This window comes from Dasypus novemcinctus, chromosome 5 (genome assembly GCF_030445035.2).
Source record: "Dasypus novemcinctus isolate mDasNov1 chromosome 5, mDasNov1.1.hap2, whole genome shotgun sequence".
NCBI lineage: Eukaryota > Metazoa > Chordata > Mammalia > Cingulata > Dasypodidae > Dasypus > Dasypus novemcinctus.
In genome coordinates this window covers 25,763,375-25,782,102 of record NC_080677.1, presented here as the reverse complement: position 1 = coordinate 25,782,102, position 18,728 = coordinate 25,763,375, and the positions used below count along the sequence as shown (strand labels likewise).

General features: G+C 37.9%; 1 protein-coding gene across 3 annotated transcripts in view; it reads left to right on the top strand.

Moving 5' to 3' along the window:
- Positions 1-18,728, top strand: part of BBS9 (Bardet-Biedl syndrome 9) — a 591,858-nt gene that overhangs the window by 467,599 nt on the left and 105,531 nt on the right. For all 3 annotated transcript variants that reach the window (XM_058296789.2, XM_071215094.1, XM_071215092.1), the window contains one exon: positions 4,838-5,060. In XM_058296789.2, the coding sequence (XP_058152772.1) occupies positions 4,838-5,060 (223 nt within the window). The remainder of the gene's footprint in view (positions 1-4,837; positions 5,061-18,728) is intronic.

Genomic DNA, 18,728 nt, shown 5'->3' with positions numbered 1-18,728 from the left:
CCCAAAGGAGTTGAAAACTTTTGCCCATAAGGAAACCTGCACTCAAGTGTTTATAGAAGCTTTATTCATAATTGCTAAAAATTGGATGACCTAAGATGTCATTCACTAGATGAATGGATAAGGAAACCGTGGTACATGCGTACGATGGAATATTATTCAGCAATTAAAAGAAATGAGCTATGAAAAGACATGGAGGAATCATAAATACATATTGCCAAGTGAAAGAGGCCAATCTGAAAAGGCTAGATAATGTATGATTCTAACTATATAACATTCTGGAAAAGGCAAAACGATAATGACAGTAAAAGATCAGTGGTTGCCACAGGTTCAGGGCAAGTGGCAGAGGGATAAACAGGTAGAGCACAGGGCTATTTTTAGGGCAGGGAAGCTGTTCTGTATGATAGTGTAATGCTGGATACTTGGCGTTATGCATTTATTAAAACCCATAGACTGTACAACTCAAAGAGTGAACCCTAATGTAAACCACGGACTTTAATTACTAAGAATGTATTGTTTATCAGTTGTAACAAATGTACCACACTAATACAAATGTTAAAATAGGGAAACTATGTGTGTATGGGGAGGTATATGGGACCCTGTAATTTCTGTGCATCTTTTCCATAAACCTAAAGCTGCTCTTTCAAAGGTTTATTATTATTTTAAACAATGAAGAAGCCAAACAGTTTACTTCGGAAGGAAGAGCAGACTAGGAAAAGCCAGGGCTTTGAATTTAAAGAGCTGGCTCACTGAAATGGGCACACTGGGCATCATACCTTGTAGAAAGAGGCATCTGAGATTAGCATGGAGTAGCTGGCGCCTCTTCCACACAGGCAAGAGAAATATGGCAGCAGAGAATTGGGAAGTTGGCCAAGTTGGGGTGCCAGGGCCACAGGCAACTTGGCCTTGGAGAAGCTTGGCAGCAGGCAGCAGGGCCACAGTCACTAGGGCTGGTTTTTTGGAGGGAAGCCCAGTCCATCACGGAGTGATATTTTAAGCAGCTTCCCAAGGTAAGCACTTGGGTAGAAGGGCTAAGACAAAAATGAAGTTACCAGGATGGGTTAGAGCCTAGATCTTGGAAACAAAAGAAAAAAACATTTATCAACACTAAACTTGACAAAATGAGCACAGACACACACACGCAAACCAGTAAATAAGATCATTTCTGATACTGACAAGAGCTGTGAGGAAGATAACATAGAGTAATGGGTATATTTAAATTTGTTTATTCTTTCATATATCAGTTTATTGATTCATTTCACTTCATACCTGCTGTCATTTTCTAAAAGGCATACACAGTGGTTTAACGGGAACTTTAAACATTAGGCTATGTTTTGAGGACTAAAATAAAATCATTTCTCACTGAAAAGTGTATGCTTAGTATATTCTTCTCTTCCATACATTTTAGTGTTATTTGCTCACAATTAAGATTTTTCTCTTACTCTTACATCTTACAATAAGAGGAGGTAAAATTATTAGTACAAATGCTATTATAGAATTAAGCTTATATATGTGTATGTGTATGTGTGTTTACACATTAAAACTGGACATTGGATTTATCAGCTTAAGGGCTGTAAAAAAAAAAAGGTGATGGACTTAAAACACTGGCAGGGTGATTAAAATAGCTTACTTTTAAGGTTCTTCTCACACTTGAGATTCTAGATGTCCTGATAGTTTTCGTTGACATCTCACAGGTCAGTCTGCTACTTATTTGATCATTGAATGATCACTTTGCATTTTTATTTATTGGAACTCTGATTTCAAAGGCTCTTCTTTTGTCTCATAAACCTTTCTTTTTATATCATATTTGAGTTTATGTAGAAATTCTGGCCCTCCAAATCGTAACTGTGTCAGTAGCAATCTTTAGGAAGTACAGGCTTCATGCCTCATTATATTAAAGAAATATCCATGCCAAATACCTAAACATGGCATGGATTTTTACTTGATCTACAAGTTGGCAGTAGGAAAGGAAATTCTGTAGTACTTCTGTATTAACTAAATGCCATATCCACTTAAATGATCTAATATGCTACTGTAACCTACTTGAAGAATACAGTGGTTTGCTTAGATGAATAGTCTAAAAAGTAAGGATTGTTTTAATGCTGAAATGGCGACAGACCACAAATGCCAAATTATATACAAAGGATCATTCCCTTTTGCACTCCAGAGGTTTTCCTCAATGACTCCAAAAGCAATTTGTTTATATAGTCTATTCAGTGAAATCTGGGTTACTGTTTTGTCTTAAATTATTTCCAATACTGTTGAATTACAAAGTCAGTTTTAGATTTTTGTCTCATTTAGATGTTTCATATTAGTATAGAGATATCTGTAAACCAGTAGCTTATTATCCTTTAGTGTTTTAGGGTGGGAAGCTGTTTTTACAGTCTTTGATATCCCTTGAAAGGTTATTCAAGGTCATTTTAAAATCAGTTGTTTCTAAATTTGACTAATAGCATCTATAAAGGGTCAGTAAAGTGAAGAAACCTGATTAACCTATCTTGGCAATCAGTGGGAAGTTCTCTAGCTGATACATATGCTCTTCAGCCTAAAGAACCAACTGCATAGGCCTAGAAAGGAGAAAAGTGGCAAGTGTGGAAAGCCTGGGTGTAGTTGTAAGAAAACTCATTGTGAATCCACAGTTTGGAGCAGCTGCCAAGAAGGCAGAAACAACAGGAGGCCAGACTGGCAGGTAGAATTCCCCCAAAATGGGAGGCCGTGACCTACACTGCACCGTCAGCTCTACTGTGCTGGGTTCAGTTTAGGGTTCTCTACTTAGCTGTATAAATTTTTAAGTGTTTAAAACTGGAGCTCATTCAAAAAAGAATGGTGAGGATGGAGAGAAAACTTGAAACCGTGTTTATATAAGGAAGAGCTGGAGGAACTGGGGATGTTTATTCTGGAGAAGAGGGTACAGAATTGCTGTCTTCACAGATATAAAGGGCTGTCATGCAGAGGAGAGGCTAGATTTATTCTGCATGGCTCTAAAGGGTAGAATAAGGGCCAGCTGAGCAGATTTTGGCTCAGTATAGGAATAGCTCTGTGCTATCCCTGAAGGGGTGAATTTCAAGGCATAGTAATTTCAGATTGAGGAGAGTCATGCCTAGGCAAATGGTTGCTATTGTATAAAGGAACCTGGGAAAACCCCTCATGACTGGACTAAAGCTCTCAAGTCCTTTGAACTCTAAAATCCTGGTTCTCTCTACCCAACCCATTTCTTGACCATCTTCTCTTTTCCAAACATGATGCTAGAGAAGCAGTGGCCTCCAGACACTCTAATGGGAGAACCAGAGATGCAAACAGTGACAAATCACACAGGGTGAGTGAGGAGTGCTGTGAGGGAGCTGAGTACACAAGGTCTCAGTGCCCCAAAGAGGGCCCATAAATACAGTCCCCCAGATGGCAATGCCTGAGCTCAGTTACATGGAAGTTTGCCAGGTAAAGAGTGGAGGTAGGACATGGAAGCATGAGACAAGTATGTGCAGAGGCCTGGAGGAGAGAGAGTGTGGGGTGCAGGTGGATAGGAAGAGAATAAAATGGAACAGTAGCTGAATCAGAATGTGCCTTATATGCAAAACTGAGTGTTAGGATTTAGGAGTGGCATGGGAGGAGCTTCTAATCTGACTTGCTTATTTGAATGGTGGCTCCAACAATAAGGCTGAGGATGGAGTGGTACTAACAGTGAGCCCTGCAGAGGCTCCTTCTTTCTGAACTTCAGGGTTTTTTTGCCTCTTATAAAAGGGGCTGGAATTCTGCAAAATTCTCAGCAATTAATTTCACTTACTGTCTTTCTGTATACTGTCACATTGACCATCATGCTCACAGTTCACAGTTCTCTAGGTCTTATCAACCTTTATGGGTATAAATAGGTATAAATGGAGTCACATTGACAATAACAGTCCAGATTTCTCAGATGATTCCCTATTGTGCTACTGTAGGACCTCTAGACCCCCATAAAAATCTTATCCCCTCATCTCTGGGACCCTGGGGGATGATTACTGGGAGCTCACAGACAGACCCCTCAGTATTCCATCCCTCCATTTCTTCTTGTTGCCAGTTAGTGATGCTGTTGGTATCTGAACCCTCCTGAAGGCGGTGTCTTCCCGTGCTGGTCCTGCTGGTACCCTCTGTGACAATGCTGAGGTCCCTGTCCTAGAATTACAGCCTTCATGGAACCCAAGTGGCATTGCAGCACAGCCACACTGTCCAACAGAGGGGGGAAAATGGCTCATTTCCTAACTTTATGTCACTTTGTTATCTGGACAGTGAAATGGAAATGACTAGTCCATTGTGTCTCACAAAATCACCCTTGAAATAAGTTCTTTTAGCTTCTGCCAGTCTGTGGAATCAGTAGTTGAGAAAGACACCCAACATTTTCTCACCATTCACTTTTCCCCACGGTATCCAGAGATCCCTTCTGGGCTGGTTCTCCTTCAGCAGAAAGATGAGGCAAAACAAACGACAGTTCTGGAAGCTCTGCCTACCAGATGATCAGACAAACCTATGGCTAAGATTATTATTACCGTTATTAATTGCACTATGCCTGGCATAAGGCTAAACGCTTTTCATATATCATCTCGTCACCCCAACCCTCAGAGGTACAGACAGTATCCTCATTTGTAGAAGATGAAGCTTAGAGGAATTAAGTAACTTGTTCAAGGTCAAACAGCTCACAGAACTAGAATTCAAAGCCAGACTAGTCTGGAATATTTCAGATTCGTCTCTCAACTCCCCAACACTTATGCATAAAACGTTTATATTCTTTATAACCTAGTTAACAGTAAAATGTCCACTTTGCTCATTGTCATCTTTGCATAAATTCGAAATTGGCTTTTGCACCCAGGGTTGGGAAGAAACGGTGGATGCTGCTATTTCCCACCTATTGAAGACCTGCCTGTCAAAGAGTTCGAAGGAGCAGGCTCTGAACCTCAGCAGCCAACTGAACATACCTAAAGACACAAGCCGACTCAAGAAACATATCACCCTGCTCTGTGATAGATTAGCCAAAGGTGGACACCTCTGCTTAAGTAGTGATGCCACGGCCCCCCCATCCATGGTCATGCCAGGTAAGTGCTTCATTCATGCTCTCCAAACACAGTTGTACTTTTCCCAAATTAAAGGAATGTGCCTGTGGTTGTATTTGGAGTTTAAATTTCTTATTAAAGTGATGATAGCCAAGAAAATTGCTTTCACGTTTTCGCTCAGTTATCCCAGGGTAACCACTTAGATCAATAATCTTGGGCTCTTGGCTTGCTAGACATTTCCAGAATGGTATGTCTTTTTTCTGCCCTCTGCTTTTAAATGTACGATCCATTGGGTTTTTCTTCTAAACAGTAAAAAAGTGGATTAGAAAATAGAACTATTTTATTTCGTAAATTTAAATAGCATAATACAAGCAGCTGATATAATCCAAATAGTCCCATCCCTTTTGCTGTTTACTTGGGTTTTGGTCATCAGAATGAGGGGAATGAGACAAAGGAAAAGGCCAGGGACTGGGAGATGTAAGCGGGCTTCCGGACCGAGGCACTCATGTGTCAGGGTGGGGAGAAATCTAACTTCCTTTCCCTGAGCTGTCAGGGATGGCCACAGGCTTCTAGGTCAGCCCAGCCCACAGTGAGGGGGACTTAGTAATCATGCTGTCACTCAGGCCCCTTAGACGTGAAGCTCATGAGCCCCACCTCCCTCTGCCTTGGCATAAAGGAAATTAAGTTATGTAGCATCCATTTCCTCCTGAAAAAAAAAATACCCTAGTATAGGAAGGGGTGTGTGTTTCTCTTCTTCCTCTTTCCATGCCTTTTGCACTTCCCCCATGCTGTTGCTTCCTTTCCCTCTCACTCAGCATTCCTAGAAGTAAAAGGAATGCAAGCAAAATCTTGAAAGGATAAACAAGGAGATAACATAGCATTTTGTAATAAGCATATGCTTGAGTGAGAGAGACCAATGTTTGGGTCCTGGCTCTATCCCTCACTGCGAATATGACCCTGGGCTATGTTACATAACCTTCCAGAGATGTCATTTCTTCCTTTTAGAAAATGAACATAACAACACATACCTTGCTGCTGGGGCCTCACATGTTTGTGAAGCACCATGCACAATGCTGGGAACAGAGATACTCTCAGCAAATTCAAGCTATGACTATTACCATTATCATGGATATCTGTATAATTCAGCTCTGGGTTTGTGGATGGGAAATAACTGGTTTGGGTTCATGAGACTTTTTATTATATGATTTGAAGTATCTCTTTATTCTAATTACATATAGATAGAACCCAAATTTTTATTCCAAAAGAATATTTCAAATCTGGTTTTTCTAAATAGAAATGCCCTTGTAGAAGCAGTTCTAGCATAGTTTGCCTTTATTTTAGCCACTCTTCATCATACCTTGTAACATCCCTCTAATCGCCCTTTGGCTTCCACACATCTCTCTTCTGTCCACTGCTGCAGGATTATCTTCCAAAGAAAGAAATATGCAGGGTTAATGAGATAGTTAAGTGAGAGGTATTCAGTACAATTGACAGTACATGGATCTTCCTCTTTGCCTACTGTGGGAGAACAGGAGGCTTGAAGGAGGAGGGCAAATAAATGAAAGAGAAAACTTAGGAAGGGACGTGACGGGCCAGCCTGATTGGCTGGCACATCTGTCATTTCAGGAGTCAGTAACCCTGGGTTCTCCCCACCAGATCCCTGTCTGAGCCTCCTTGGCAGCAGCCCTGAGGAGTCCCGTGACGATGCTGTGAGCATGGACCTGGACCCCTGGAGGGAGTAGACACTCCTTTAGTCACATTTTGATTATGTAACTTTAGTCATTTGTTTAAATAAATAGGTTTGGAAGAAACTTGAGGGCTATGTCCATATCTAGGATATGAAACATTTTAGCCCTCAGTGCAGATTTTTCAAATGAAGAAAAGGAAGGGTTACAGGAAAGGAGGAAGAGAAGAAGGAAGAAAGGAAAAAAAAAAAAGGAAAATGTGTTTATTCACAAATAAGAGGTCCATAAGCCAGGTCTGTGTCTCTTGTGTCTAATAGGTCTGAGATCATTGCACTGGGGAGATCGACACCGGGCGCACTTGTGCTTCAATGCCACAGTCACCATCTCTTACTTTTATTTACTGATGACTCACTTTGCCATTCTGTGGTTGTCGATTTCCCACTTGCCCTGATCTAATCATGATAGTTTTTTTCAAGTTGTTAAATCAGTGCTCTTTGTGATTCATATGTTCAATTATTGCCTATAATACTTCTCCTCCCTAGAATACAAATGATTCAAATGCTTTTTCTCTCTCTGAATGTACCACATTTTTGAGGTAGAAAGAGACATGAAGAATATTTGCTGTTTTACAAATAGAAATTGAAGGCCAGAAGAGCGAACTATCATGCCCAGGGTTACATAGTTACTGGAAGGCTTAGGTGTAGAATCCAAATCTAACCCTCTGTGTTTCTCTTTAGACCACACTGACCACAACATCACAAACACATGTCCAGCTAGAGCCTCCTCCTGTGTAAGCTATTAATGTGGCCTTCTTTTTACTTAAATTGGTCCAGTGGTGTGGGAGGAAAAGGGCAGAAACAATTTCATGCAGTGTCTCTTCTTTGCTATGAGGAATATCATAAAGATTTACCTAGTATTTATTTTGTCCTTAATTTTTTGTTTTCTCTACAAGTGTCATGATACCATCGTCACAGAAATAATTAGAAATACTGAGTTCTTTTGGCTTCAAATCAGTAGTTGAGCAATTTTCAACATTAGTTTCCTTTAATAATTGACTCAGAATATGCGAAGGTAAATGGTATATTAGAAGGGAGTGGATTACTGAACATATAACCCTGCAAGTGTTTATCACAGAAGGGATCTTTTTTTTTAAGGCCTAATAGGAACTCAGACATCATCTGGTTCACTACCCTTATTTGGCAGCTGAGGTAACTAAGCTGTGGGAAAGTGAAGTGACTTAGCGGTTGGTATTAAAAAGCAGAAGTGTGTGTAATTTTACCATGTTCCCTATTAAATTGCAGATGGATCAACATCTCAGAATTAAAAAAAAAAAAAAGATGATCTTTCCTAGCCTGTGACTTTACGAGCTCAGCACCTTGAATGACAGTGCCCTTTCTCTGCTCTAGTAAAGGCCATGGTGACAACATCCTCTAGTTTCCAGAGTTTGAACGTCCCCCTTCCCCGGGAATTACCTTATAGACTTCTTTACCTAACATTTATCCTGCTTGCCTTTATCAAGCTTCAGAAGCTCTATTATTTTTTCTTGGTGAATTCTTATTGCAGAACTGCCAAACTTCCATTTCTCTTACCTACAGCTCTGGTTTTCACATCTTTCTGGTGGGGAATATTGCTTGTAGAGTCCACTTTCACTAAATGCCTTTTTTTTTTTTTTTTTTAATTTAGACTGCCTTAGAGCAAGAGTCATGGGGTAGCCATCAGGGTAGTGTTTTTAAACAATCTTAATGCGAAGGCCACCAGAATTCTAACTGCGTTGTCTCTGCAGGCATTTTGGGCTGAGAAATTTGTCTTAGTCACCTAGGGGCTTCTTTTTATGACCTTGGTGTCTAGCACAATATTATAGCTAGGATCTGAATCTCTCAAATACACAGGCAAAACTTTTAATGCATTGGTGAGCTTAACTCATATATTTAGAGATGATTAATTTTAACCTCATGAAAACTGTAGTGTTTATCACCTCCTTATGGGTGTTTTTTGTTTTTAAGTTATCTCATCTGGGTGATGCTCTGCCCACCAAGAAGTGGTATGAATTAGTGTTGCTCATCAGATGGATGCTTGGAGAGGAAATTGTGTGGGCCCCACAGCAGGGCAGGCAGCATAAACTGGACAAGCTGGGCAAGCTGAGAGTCTGTGTCTGCCGGCTTACGGACAGTCCAGGCTGAGCAAGTGACTCAAGTGAATATTCTCTTTATGTGATCAAATAAGTCAGAAATTATAATGGACCATAGCTTCAGCTGTATTTTCTTTGGCAGTGCCAGATTCCTGGCCAAAAGGAAGCCAAGAGGAAAAATAAAAAATAAAGGAGGTTTGGTAAATAAAATCAGTCTTTTTTTACAGATATTAAGCAGAAAATTTATTTTGAGATGTGATATGGACTGCCTAGGGATTATTATTTTGTGGATCTTTACTATATTAAGTGAATAGGAAGAAATACAGATTATAAATCTGACTAAAATATCTATTTTGTCCTTTTGAGAGTATATTTAAAACTCCCAGTTTTTAGCATTTTAAACTTAAATTAATGACCCTTTTGCCTTAAGGGTTGATAGTGTTTTGAGGGTACTTCCAAATCCTCCATTTCAACAGAATTTAAATTTTATCTGAAGTCTTTCGTTAACTTAATGAAATTTGGACTAATTTAATATAAGAAAGTCCTCAGGAAAAATTACTCTTTTGAACTTGTTTTTCATACAGAGAATACAGTACTATTTTAAAAAAAGAGAGAGAGAGAGAGTTCCAAAATGGGAAAATACTATTATAAAGTGAGCTGATAGCAAAAGTATATGGATCCCAAAGCTAGTTTGGCCTTTGCCAGCTGCATTATATAGGGCAGGTTTCTTAATCCAGCTACTTCTAAGTTTTCTAAAGGATAAAGTAGGAATAATAATGGTACTTTGCCATAGAGTTGTTATAGAAATTAAATAGAGTAGTACATGTAATATGCTTAGCTAGCACCTGGCACATAGCAAATTCTCAATAAATGAGAGCTAATAATAATAATAAATAATGTAAAATCCCAAAGGCAATTGGGGAGAACTTGACAAAAGGTTTCTAGAGTTCTGTTAGAGGAGTAAAAATTTAAGATCAGACAGAAAAATTTTTAAAAAAAAGAGCGTAATGTTTGGCTTTTCAGAATACTTAAGATAACGAAGTAGTAAATGGCAATGTTGCAATTATAAATGAGATAATGATGCAACAAAATAGAAAGTTCAGAGTTGATTAAAATATGGAAGATTTGAGGCTAATTGGTATCAGAAAAAGACTGAAAACTGGAACCAACATTGCATTGTAGGAAAAAAGTTTGTTTGAAAAATACATAAAATTAAAATGAACAGTAAGTTAGGTTCTACCTGCAATTATATGCTAATTCTTAGAGACAATGAAGAAAGGATCAAGTTAGGTTTTCTGGTTTTGTTTTGTTTTGTTTTGTTTTTGGCATGCTATACACAACTTTGATCTTCACGTACCTTCCCAAAGGAATCCTTTTTTAGGAAAAACTATTCCACAACACCGACCATTTTCCTAAGGGCTTCTCTTAATCCTTTGGCATGCAAATCCTTTTCTTCAGAAATATTTATCATGTCATCATTCTTTTCAGTTTTCTTCTCTTCATTGCTAACTGGAGTGACCACCACATTTTCACTTGTCTTGGGCCTTGCATGTGACAGAGCAGTTCATCAGTAACCTTTTCTTTTTTCTTTTTAATAACCTTTTTTTTAGAAGGTATGGGGGATTGAACCCAGGTCTTCATACATTGGAAGCAGATGCTCAACTAGTGAGCTACATCCTTTCCCCTCAATAACCTCTTAATTGCATACATCTTGCATCATTTGCAACAGTTGTGGTTTCCCTCTGCAGCCAGTTTAAGCTGTATTTACAACAATTTCCAGTAGTGAGTGAGAGATAAACCAATAAAGAAGTTGATGGTTGTTAAGAATCGATCTTGTATCAAATGAAGAAGGATATTTGGGTAGAGACTAATTTTAGAAGTGGTAAATAGTTTATTAATTAGTATCTTTGTATTAGGACTTTTGCTTTTTGATAAAATGTTGTGACTTCAGCAACTGAGATAATTAAAACTTCTGTTAGTAGGGGTATTCCCCCATTATATATGTAAAAATTTGGAATATGCTAAACCTAACTCTGACTTCATATGCTTATGTAGCATTTCAAAGCAATGGGGAGAGCACAAGATGAATTCGTTAAAAAATGGTGTTGGGAAATGGCCAAACATTTGGGGGGAAAATAGATTCCCAGCTATATGCCACAGTACATTTCAGACAGATAGATTTAAATGTAAAAAAGTGAAATCACAAAAACACAGAAGAGGGAAGCAGATTTGGCTCAACTGATGGAGTATCTGCTTACCACATAGAAGGTCCAGGATTCAAACCCAGGGCCCTCCTGACCCATGTGATGAGCTGGCCCATGCATAGTGCTGATGCATGCAAGGAGTGCCGTGCCACGCAGGGGTGTCCACTACATAGGGGAGCCCTGTGCACAAGGAGCGTGCCCCTCAAGGAGTGCCGCCCCATGCAAAAAAAGTGCAGTCTGCCCAGGAGTGGCACTACACACATGGAGAGCTGATGTAGCTAGATGACGCAACAAAAAAAGAAACACAGATTCCCAGTGCCACTGACAAGAATGCAAGTGGACACAGAAGAACACACAGTGAACGGACACAGAGAGTAGACATGGGGTGGGGGGGAGAGAAATAAATAAAACATTTTTTAAATCTTAAAAAAAATACACAAGAAAATAAAGGTTGATACATACATATAGAAAAAGACTGAGCTTCAGATATATACTTATGAAAATCTGGTCCAGAATGATATAAACTGAGTATGGTGATTATCCCTAGGTGGTAGAATGACACATGGTGTTCGGGTCTCATCCTACTCTTTCTTTTCCATATATTGTGCATATTTTTCTACAAATAACTTATATAACTTGTGAAAAGGACTGTAACTAGAAAGTATCAACAACAAAACTGCTATAATTCTGTCAGAAATAGTGGTAAGGAAAGAACACAGGCCAATTTCATAAATCAGGAAAATTAATGACTTTTTCCCCCCAAAGGAAATGTTATGAAAGGGCAATGACCACATGTTTATGGGATGTGTTTGTATTTCAATTCTGAAAAACTAACCCAAGTCCTTCACAGAGCTCTGCATAAATGTGTACAGCTTGTTTATGGTTTCTGCCTCCTGCCCATCCCAGCATTTCCTCACTGATAGTAGACCAAGTCATGGAAGTTATTGATCTCTGAGTAATTTTTTTTACCTTTGTCACAGATGGCTTCATAACTGCTAAATCTGGTGAACACTTTGCCTACAAACCACCTGTCCATGTTGCAGCATTTATCCTGAGACCTTTGCCTTCTTAGAACATTCTCATTCCTTGGCCTCTTCTTTCCCATTGGAACAGTTCCTTTTCCCTACAGGCTTGCCTTTTGCAGTTTGCTTTGTGGCTTTTTGTTCCTTTTCCTGTCTCTTGACCTGTTGGTGTTCCATTTTCTTGCTCTCCTCTGCAATCTCATCCAACCACCACCTGAACTCCATGTGCTTCTAAGTTTGTACTTCTCTGTTGGCCCTCTCTCTCTTCCAGGCTTCAGATAGCAGCCTTCTGGACATGTCTCCACCAGTATCTCCCAGGCTTTTCCAGATCCACTGCCTAAGAGGAACTTGTCTGCTCCCTTGTGTCTGATCCCAGTGGATTGCAGTGCCCAGGGCCCTCAGAAATACCTTTGACCCTCTGCTTCCTTCACTCCCCATTTTCATTCAATCTCCAAGACCTGACGGTGGCCACCACCAAATGTATCTCTTTTCAGTGTCCACACTATCACCTAACTTAACACACTATTAGAATAATCTAGGAGTCTCAAGTTTCTCCTCTATTTTTATTACTGCCAGTTATCTCTAAAAGACAAAAACTCATGAATGTTCATAGCAGCATTATAGCCAAAATGTTGAAGCAAATAAAATGTCCATCCACTGATGAATGACAAATAAATGTGGTATATGCATACAATGAAATGATTATTTAGCAATTAAAAGGACTGAAATACATGCTACAATATGGATGAATTTTGAAAACATACTAAGTGAAAGAAGGCAGTCACAAATGACCACATATTGTATAATTCAATTTATATGAACTCTCAAGAATAGGCAAATATACAAAGATTTGTAGTGCTGGGAGAGGAGGAGGCAGGATGGGGAATGACAATTAATGGATATGGGGTTTCTTTTTGGGATGACAGAAATGTTGTAAACTTAGATTGTGGTGATGGTTATACTAATTGCACTAAAACTATTGAGTGTATAGTTTGAAAGGGTGGTTATATGGTAAGCGAATTATTCCTCAGTAAATCTGTTGAAACTCAATTTTTTAGTACACAGATAAAACATATTCTTTGTAGATGTTTGGAAAATTCAGGTGGGCAAAAAGAAATTTTAAATCACCAGTAATCTAACCCCCCCAAAATAGATATAAAGTCTACTATATAAAAATGTATGTATGTATGTATACGTGTGTGTGTTTTGTGTATATATATGTCTATATATGTATATATCTCCTTTATTTTTTGTCTATGTATACTTTTGTTTTTGCAAAAAATGGATCATACTGTACATGCTGCTTTATGACCTGCTTTTTAAATTTTTTATCATGATAATATGTTGTTAAATATAACAGATTATTTTAATAGTTACATATTTAATCTTTTGTAAAATATACAGACTATTTTTGATTTTAATATGATGAAAAATTATTTGGTAAATATTCTTGTGAGTAAATCTGTATACATCTCTAATTTATACTTTTCCATGGGTATGAGTTTCTTTGAATATATATGGATTCAGGTATATTACTTCTCTTCTCAAAAAGATTCTACAGCTCTCTATTATCTACCATATTTAATGGAAAGTCTTAGGCCTGAAATACAAAGTTCTTAACTAAAGAGAAACAGATTATCCTTCTGGCCATCTCTTTTGTATCCTTTCTTCCTTAAGGCCTTTTACTGATACTGAACTACACAATAATCTCCAAACACCATCTTTTCAAGAGTTAATGCTTTTAAACAATTTTCTGGGCCTGCAAAGGTAGTCTTGGCCTGGTGGTAAAATTACCACTAATTTTTTTTAAGGGAGTACCTGGAATTGAACCCAGGGTCTCGTACATGGGAAGCAGGAGCTCAAACACTGAGATACATCTGCTCCACAATGAGAGTTGGGTGCTTGTTTTTTTCCCATTTGTTTATTTGCTTTTAGGAGGTACCAGAGATTGAACCCAGGGCCTAGTATAAGAGAAGCAGGTGCTCAAACACTTGAGCTACATCTACTCCCTACCATTAATTTTTTAAAAAAATAAAGATGTATTATTGCCCTTTTCTCCCTCCCCCATGCCTCTCTTGTCTGTTTGCTCATTGCTTTTGCTCATTGTTTGTACTCATTGTCTGCTTGTTGCTTTTGCTTGATGTCTGCTTTGTTGTTTGTCTTCTTTAGGAGGCACCTGGAACTGAACCCAAGACCTCCCATGTGGGAGGCAGGTGCTCAGCTGCTTGGGCCACATCTGCTCTCCCCTTTGAAGACCTTACTGAAAGCATTCCCTGGTACTTTCTCCTCTGTACTCCTGTGGTCCGCGGGCACATGGCTATTGCAGTACTTACCAAAGGGTACCAACATTTAACACTTTTATTCCATCCCTCTCCCCCAGACTGAAGATAAGCTCCTTGAGGCTTGAGAGTTGTATTGTCTTATGCTTTATGACCTCAGCATCCCACTTGTGACTTAAGTACCCTGTTGATATATATGTAAGTGCCCACCATATATTTCAAAAGCTTTTTATTTTGAAATAAGGATAGACTTACAGGAAGAGGCAAAAATAATGTCTAGAATTCCATATACCCTTCACTCAGGTTTACCATATATTTTTGGAATGGATTAGTAGAGCTTTTTATAAAGAAGATAAGACTTGAAGTAGGTAAAATATTTGGACTTTGTATAAAGAGTAGAGGCAGATAGTATAGACAGAATTGGTAGTCTGAACAAGGAGATATGGATCTGTAAGTAAAATGGTTAAAGTTCAGATTGGAAATTCAGTTGGGTAGATCAGTAAGCAGCAGTTAATGTAGGACCTGAAGCAGCTAGGAAAAAAGAGACTAAGAACGATGCAGATGGAAATGAGAGCTATTACAGGTTCTTGAGCTGAGAGTGACTTACAAAAGTAGTGATATAGAAATATTATTCTGATGGGGTATGCAGGATGAAGAGAGGTATGAAAAACAGGGAAAGATACACCTAAATCCATCCAAATTTGTTGTTGCATTTAATAGAAATGGTTACTTGGGTAAGGGGATGTTGTTTGGTATGGATAATGTGTTTCATTTCATACTGAGTTTGAGATGATGAAGATACATCCAAAAAGAGATATGTGTCAATAGCAAGATCTGAGGAATTTTGATGTGAAGGAAAGACTAAAGCTGGAAATATAGATTTTAGTAACCTCAGGTTAGAGATCATCACTGAAACTTTGCAAATGGGTGAACCCTCTAGGGAGCGAAGGCATAGGGAGCAAAGCATAGAATTTGGTATTTAGTGGCAGGGTTATGGAAGAGGGACAAGAAGAATACTCTACAGGGAGGAGTGGATTTCAAGGAATTCAGAGATGAGATGGAGGACAGCAGAAGGTCAAGGAGGAGTCCATCCTTAACGGGAAGAATCAAAATAGGAAGGCAGATGGAAGAAAAAGGCTATTGTCAGGGTTTTTTATTTTCTCTCTTTTTTCTTTTCTTTTCTTTTCTCCTTAAAAAAGATATTTAGACATCTTTGAAAATAAGGCAAGATTAAAAAGTGCTAAAACCCATTGCATTAAATGGGAAACTTTGGGGAGACAGAAGGAATGATCTAGAATATAGGTGAGTTGAAGGTAGTTAGCATTTGAGAAGAAAAAAGTGAGAACATAGATATAAATTGGGGATATATGGAAATAAGAAGGATAAGAAAAGGAAACTTTAGTGAAGTCCAGCTCCATGGGCTTGAGAGAAGTAAAGAAGAGGTGAATGGTGAAGTGGTAAATTTGAAATTGGTTTGGAAGAGCCATTGTGAAAAGTACAAGCTCAGCCATTTAGCAGTTGTGCAGCTACTTATCCTTCTGGAGCCATCACCCTAAAATTGGTAACATATCTTTTGACAGTAAAATTATACCACCTGAGTAAAGAAAGCATCCACACAAGGATACATGTTCTTATCCATTATAACAGGGAGTCCATAGTGGGATGAATGGAAGGTTGGTAGTAGACTTAATAGAGAAGAATATTTGAATCCAGGATTAGAGTTGGATTTGACAGGAGAAGCAATTAAAAGCAAATGTAGGGGAATGTCTACCATCAAAGAACTAATAGAATAACATTCTCTTTTTGTGTACTTAGCAAATACTTGTTGATAGACAAGCTGGCTGAGAACTAATTATGATGTGATGACCAAAGACCAGCTTCTTGGAAATAGGGTTGTTAATACAGGAATAGAATACCAGGGGAGTTTGAGGAATTTCCTTCTCTGCAGATGTTTAAACTAATGTGGATACTCAACAGTCTAAAGATAATTTTGGAAAAACCCTGCCTGAAAGCAGGGGAATAAATTAAATAGCTTTTAAAGGACATCACTATTCTTATTTCTCTATTCGTGTCATATGGACAAATGTGTAAAATGTCCATTTTTACCCTTACCCAGCTATAAATGTAAACCATCTTTTCTTTGGACTATTCTCATATGAAATATTACAAAGGAAACTCTAACTCTTGTGTAATTTTCAGTATTCCTTTAAAAATTGCATATTTTTGCCAAAAGAAAGAGTATCTCAAGAACTCCAGAGTATCCTTCAGGAAGATATGTATCTCTGAGGTTTGTATCATATCAAAAATAACTTTTTTTCATATTTTCTGTTGGCATTTGGAACTGTTTTGTCTTCAGATATGAAGATGAAAAAATTGGTATTTATTCCAGCAGTTGCTGGTTATAAAAATACTTTATGAAGAGATCTTGATGGGTTCACCACAAATATGTAGTAACTTTTTTCCCAGTTTTCTTCCCCTAAACTTTTACCCCCCATTTCTGCTATCTTAGTAAAAAAAAGATCTTCAATGGTAAGGTTTTACTATTTCACTTTAAACAAGTAATAAAAATAATTCCTGTTTTCCCCTTCAACTTTTACTCGCAATAACTGCTCTTTCTCTGAGGAATTAAATCTTGAACAATAAGATGAATCATAAGTTTCTCTGCATGAACGTTTTTAAAGTTGTGCTTATTTTTTTTCATTCTTTTTGAGATTTCATGGTGCTTGGATAAAATATTTCGATTGCTTAAAAGGTTTCCCCATTCATCAATCACTTATATGAAACAATCTTTGAACCTTATTTAATATCACATTATATTCATTTAAAAACTGAAAATATGTGCATACTGAGAGTATCTACATATAAATGGATCATTCCCAGAAAGTTAGCCCAAATTCATATGGGTTAGTCATTTTTCATTCTGGCTAATATAACTGGCCTAAAATAGGACTAAAACTCTACTTCTGGCACTGCTCAGCCACAAACAATGATGATGTTCTATCAGTCTCCACTGTCATCTCAGTGAAGCCAGGGCCATGCTGCCAATCTTTTAAAATATCTTTTCATACTAAACATCTTTTAAACCATTTTTAGTGTGTTTATCCAAATAGTTGGGATGGTCAACCCCTTCTGATTTATGTGTACTGTGGATATTTTTAAACAATTAAGAAGTAAAATAAAAAATACTGTTCTCTGATTTTTAGTGGTTCTCATATAAATACTCGATTTGAAAAAGCGAACACCTTCAGTCCTATTCCATTGTATAGTATTGGTCAAATCTCTTATTTTTTAAATATAGCTTTAAATTTTAAATTTTTAAAAATGTAAATATTTTGGTTATTTGAACTTTTTTGTATTCTGTTCAAGTCTGCTTTCCAAGCCATAATCCAGTGTCATGTGGAAAATGTTACCAAAAAATAGTGAGGTCACTCTCTAGCTTTCAGAAAGCATGATTTATGCTAATATTGATAGGAAGGTTTTTACTTAGTACAGGTGTTTGCATGTTATTTGCTCTAAGCTATTTTTGGCATTTGTTAAAAATAGTCTTAGAAGTGACTGCAGCCATAAAATAAGCAAATACATTGTACTGGTGAATAGTGTGGTAAGGAGTACGAGGCTCCAGTTTATTGGCATGCTAGCTATGAGTAAATGTAGCCCAGATATTAAGGGCTCAGGTGTAAAAGTCTGGCAGCTGGGTTTCAAGAAAATAAAAAAGTCGGGTGTAGCACACCTTGTAAATGAAGCATTTAATCTGTGCATGTGACTGTACTTATGTGAAAAATCACCTGATGTTTTTATCTTTTTTTTTAGATTAAAAAATCTTTTCAAAATTAGATAAAACACCAGTCCATGATAATTTTTGAAACTTGCCATATTAATTCATGGAAAATAGTTAAACAATAAATTGTACACTTTATACATTATTTCCACTGGAGAACACATTATATATCAAGCCAAGACTGAGACCTCAAGGTGAAATTTGAGTGCTTATTTTTTTTAAATTATTTATTTATTTATTTTTAATTATATTATGAAAAATATGAGGTCCCATTCAACCCCACCGCCCCCACCCCCCACTCCCCCCACAGCAACACTCTCTCCCATCATCATGACACATCCATTGCACCTGGTAAGTTCATCTCCGAGCATCACTGCACCCCATAGTCAATGGTCCACATCATAGCCCAGACTCTCTCACGTATTCCAGGCACTCTCCTGGTACTTTGGACACAGTGGTGAACCAGGTAAATAAAGCTCATGGAGCTTTCTTTCATTCTGGTTGGGTGCAGTCAATAAATAGGAAAACAAATTTCAGAGAGTTAAATGTGCAATGCAGAAAAATAAATCAGGGTAAAGGGAAAGAGTAACAGTTGTAAACCATTTGTACATCTG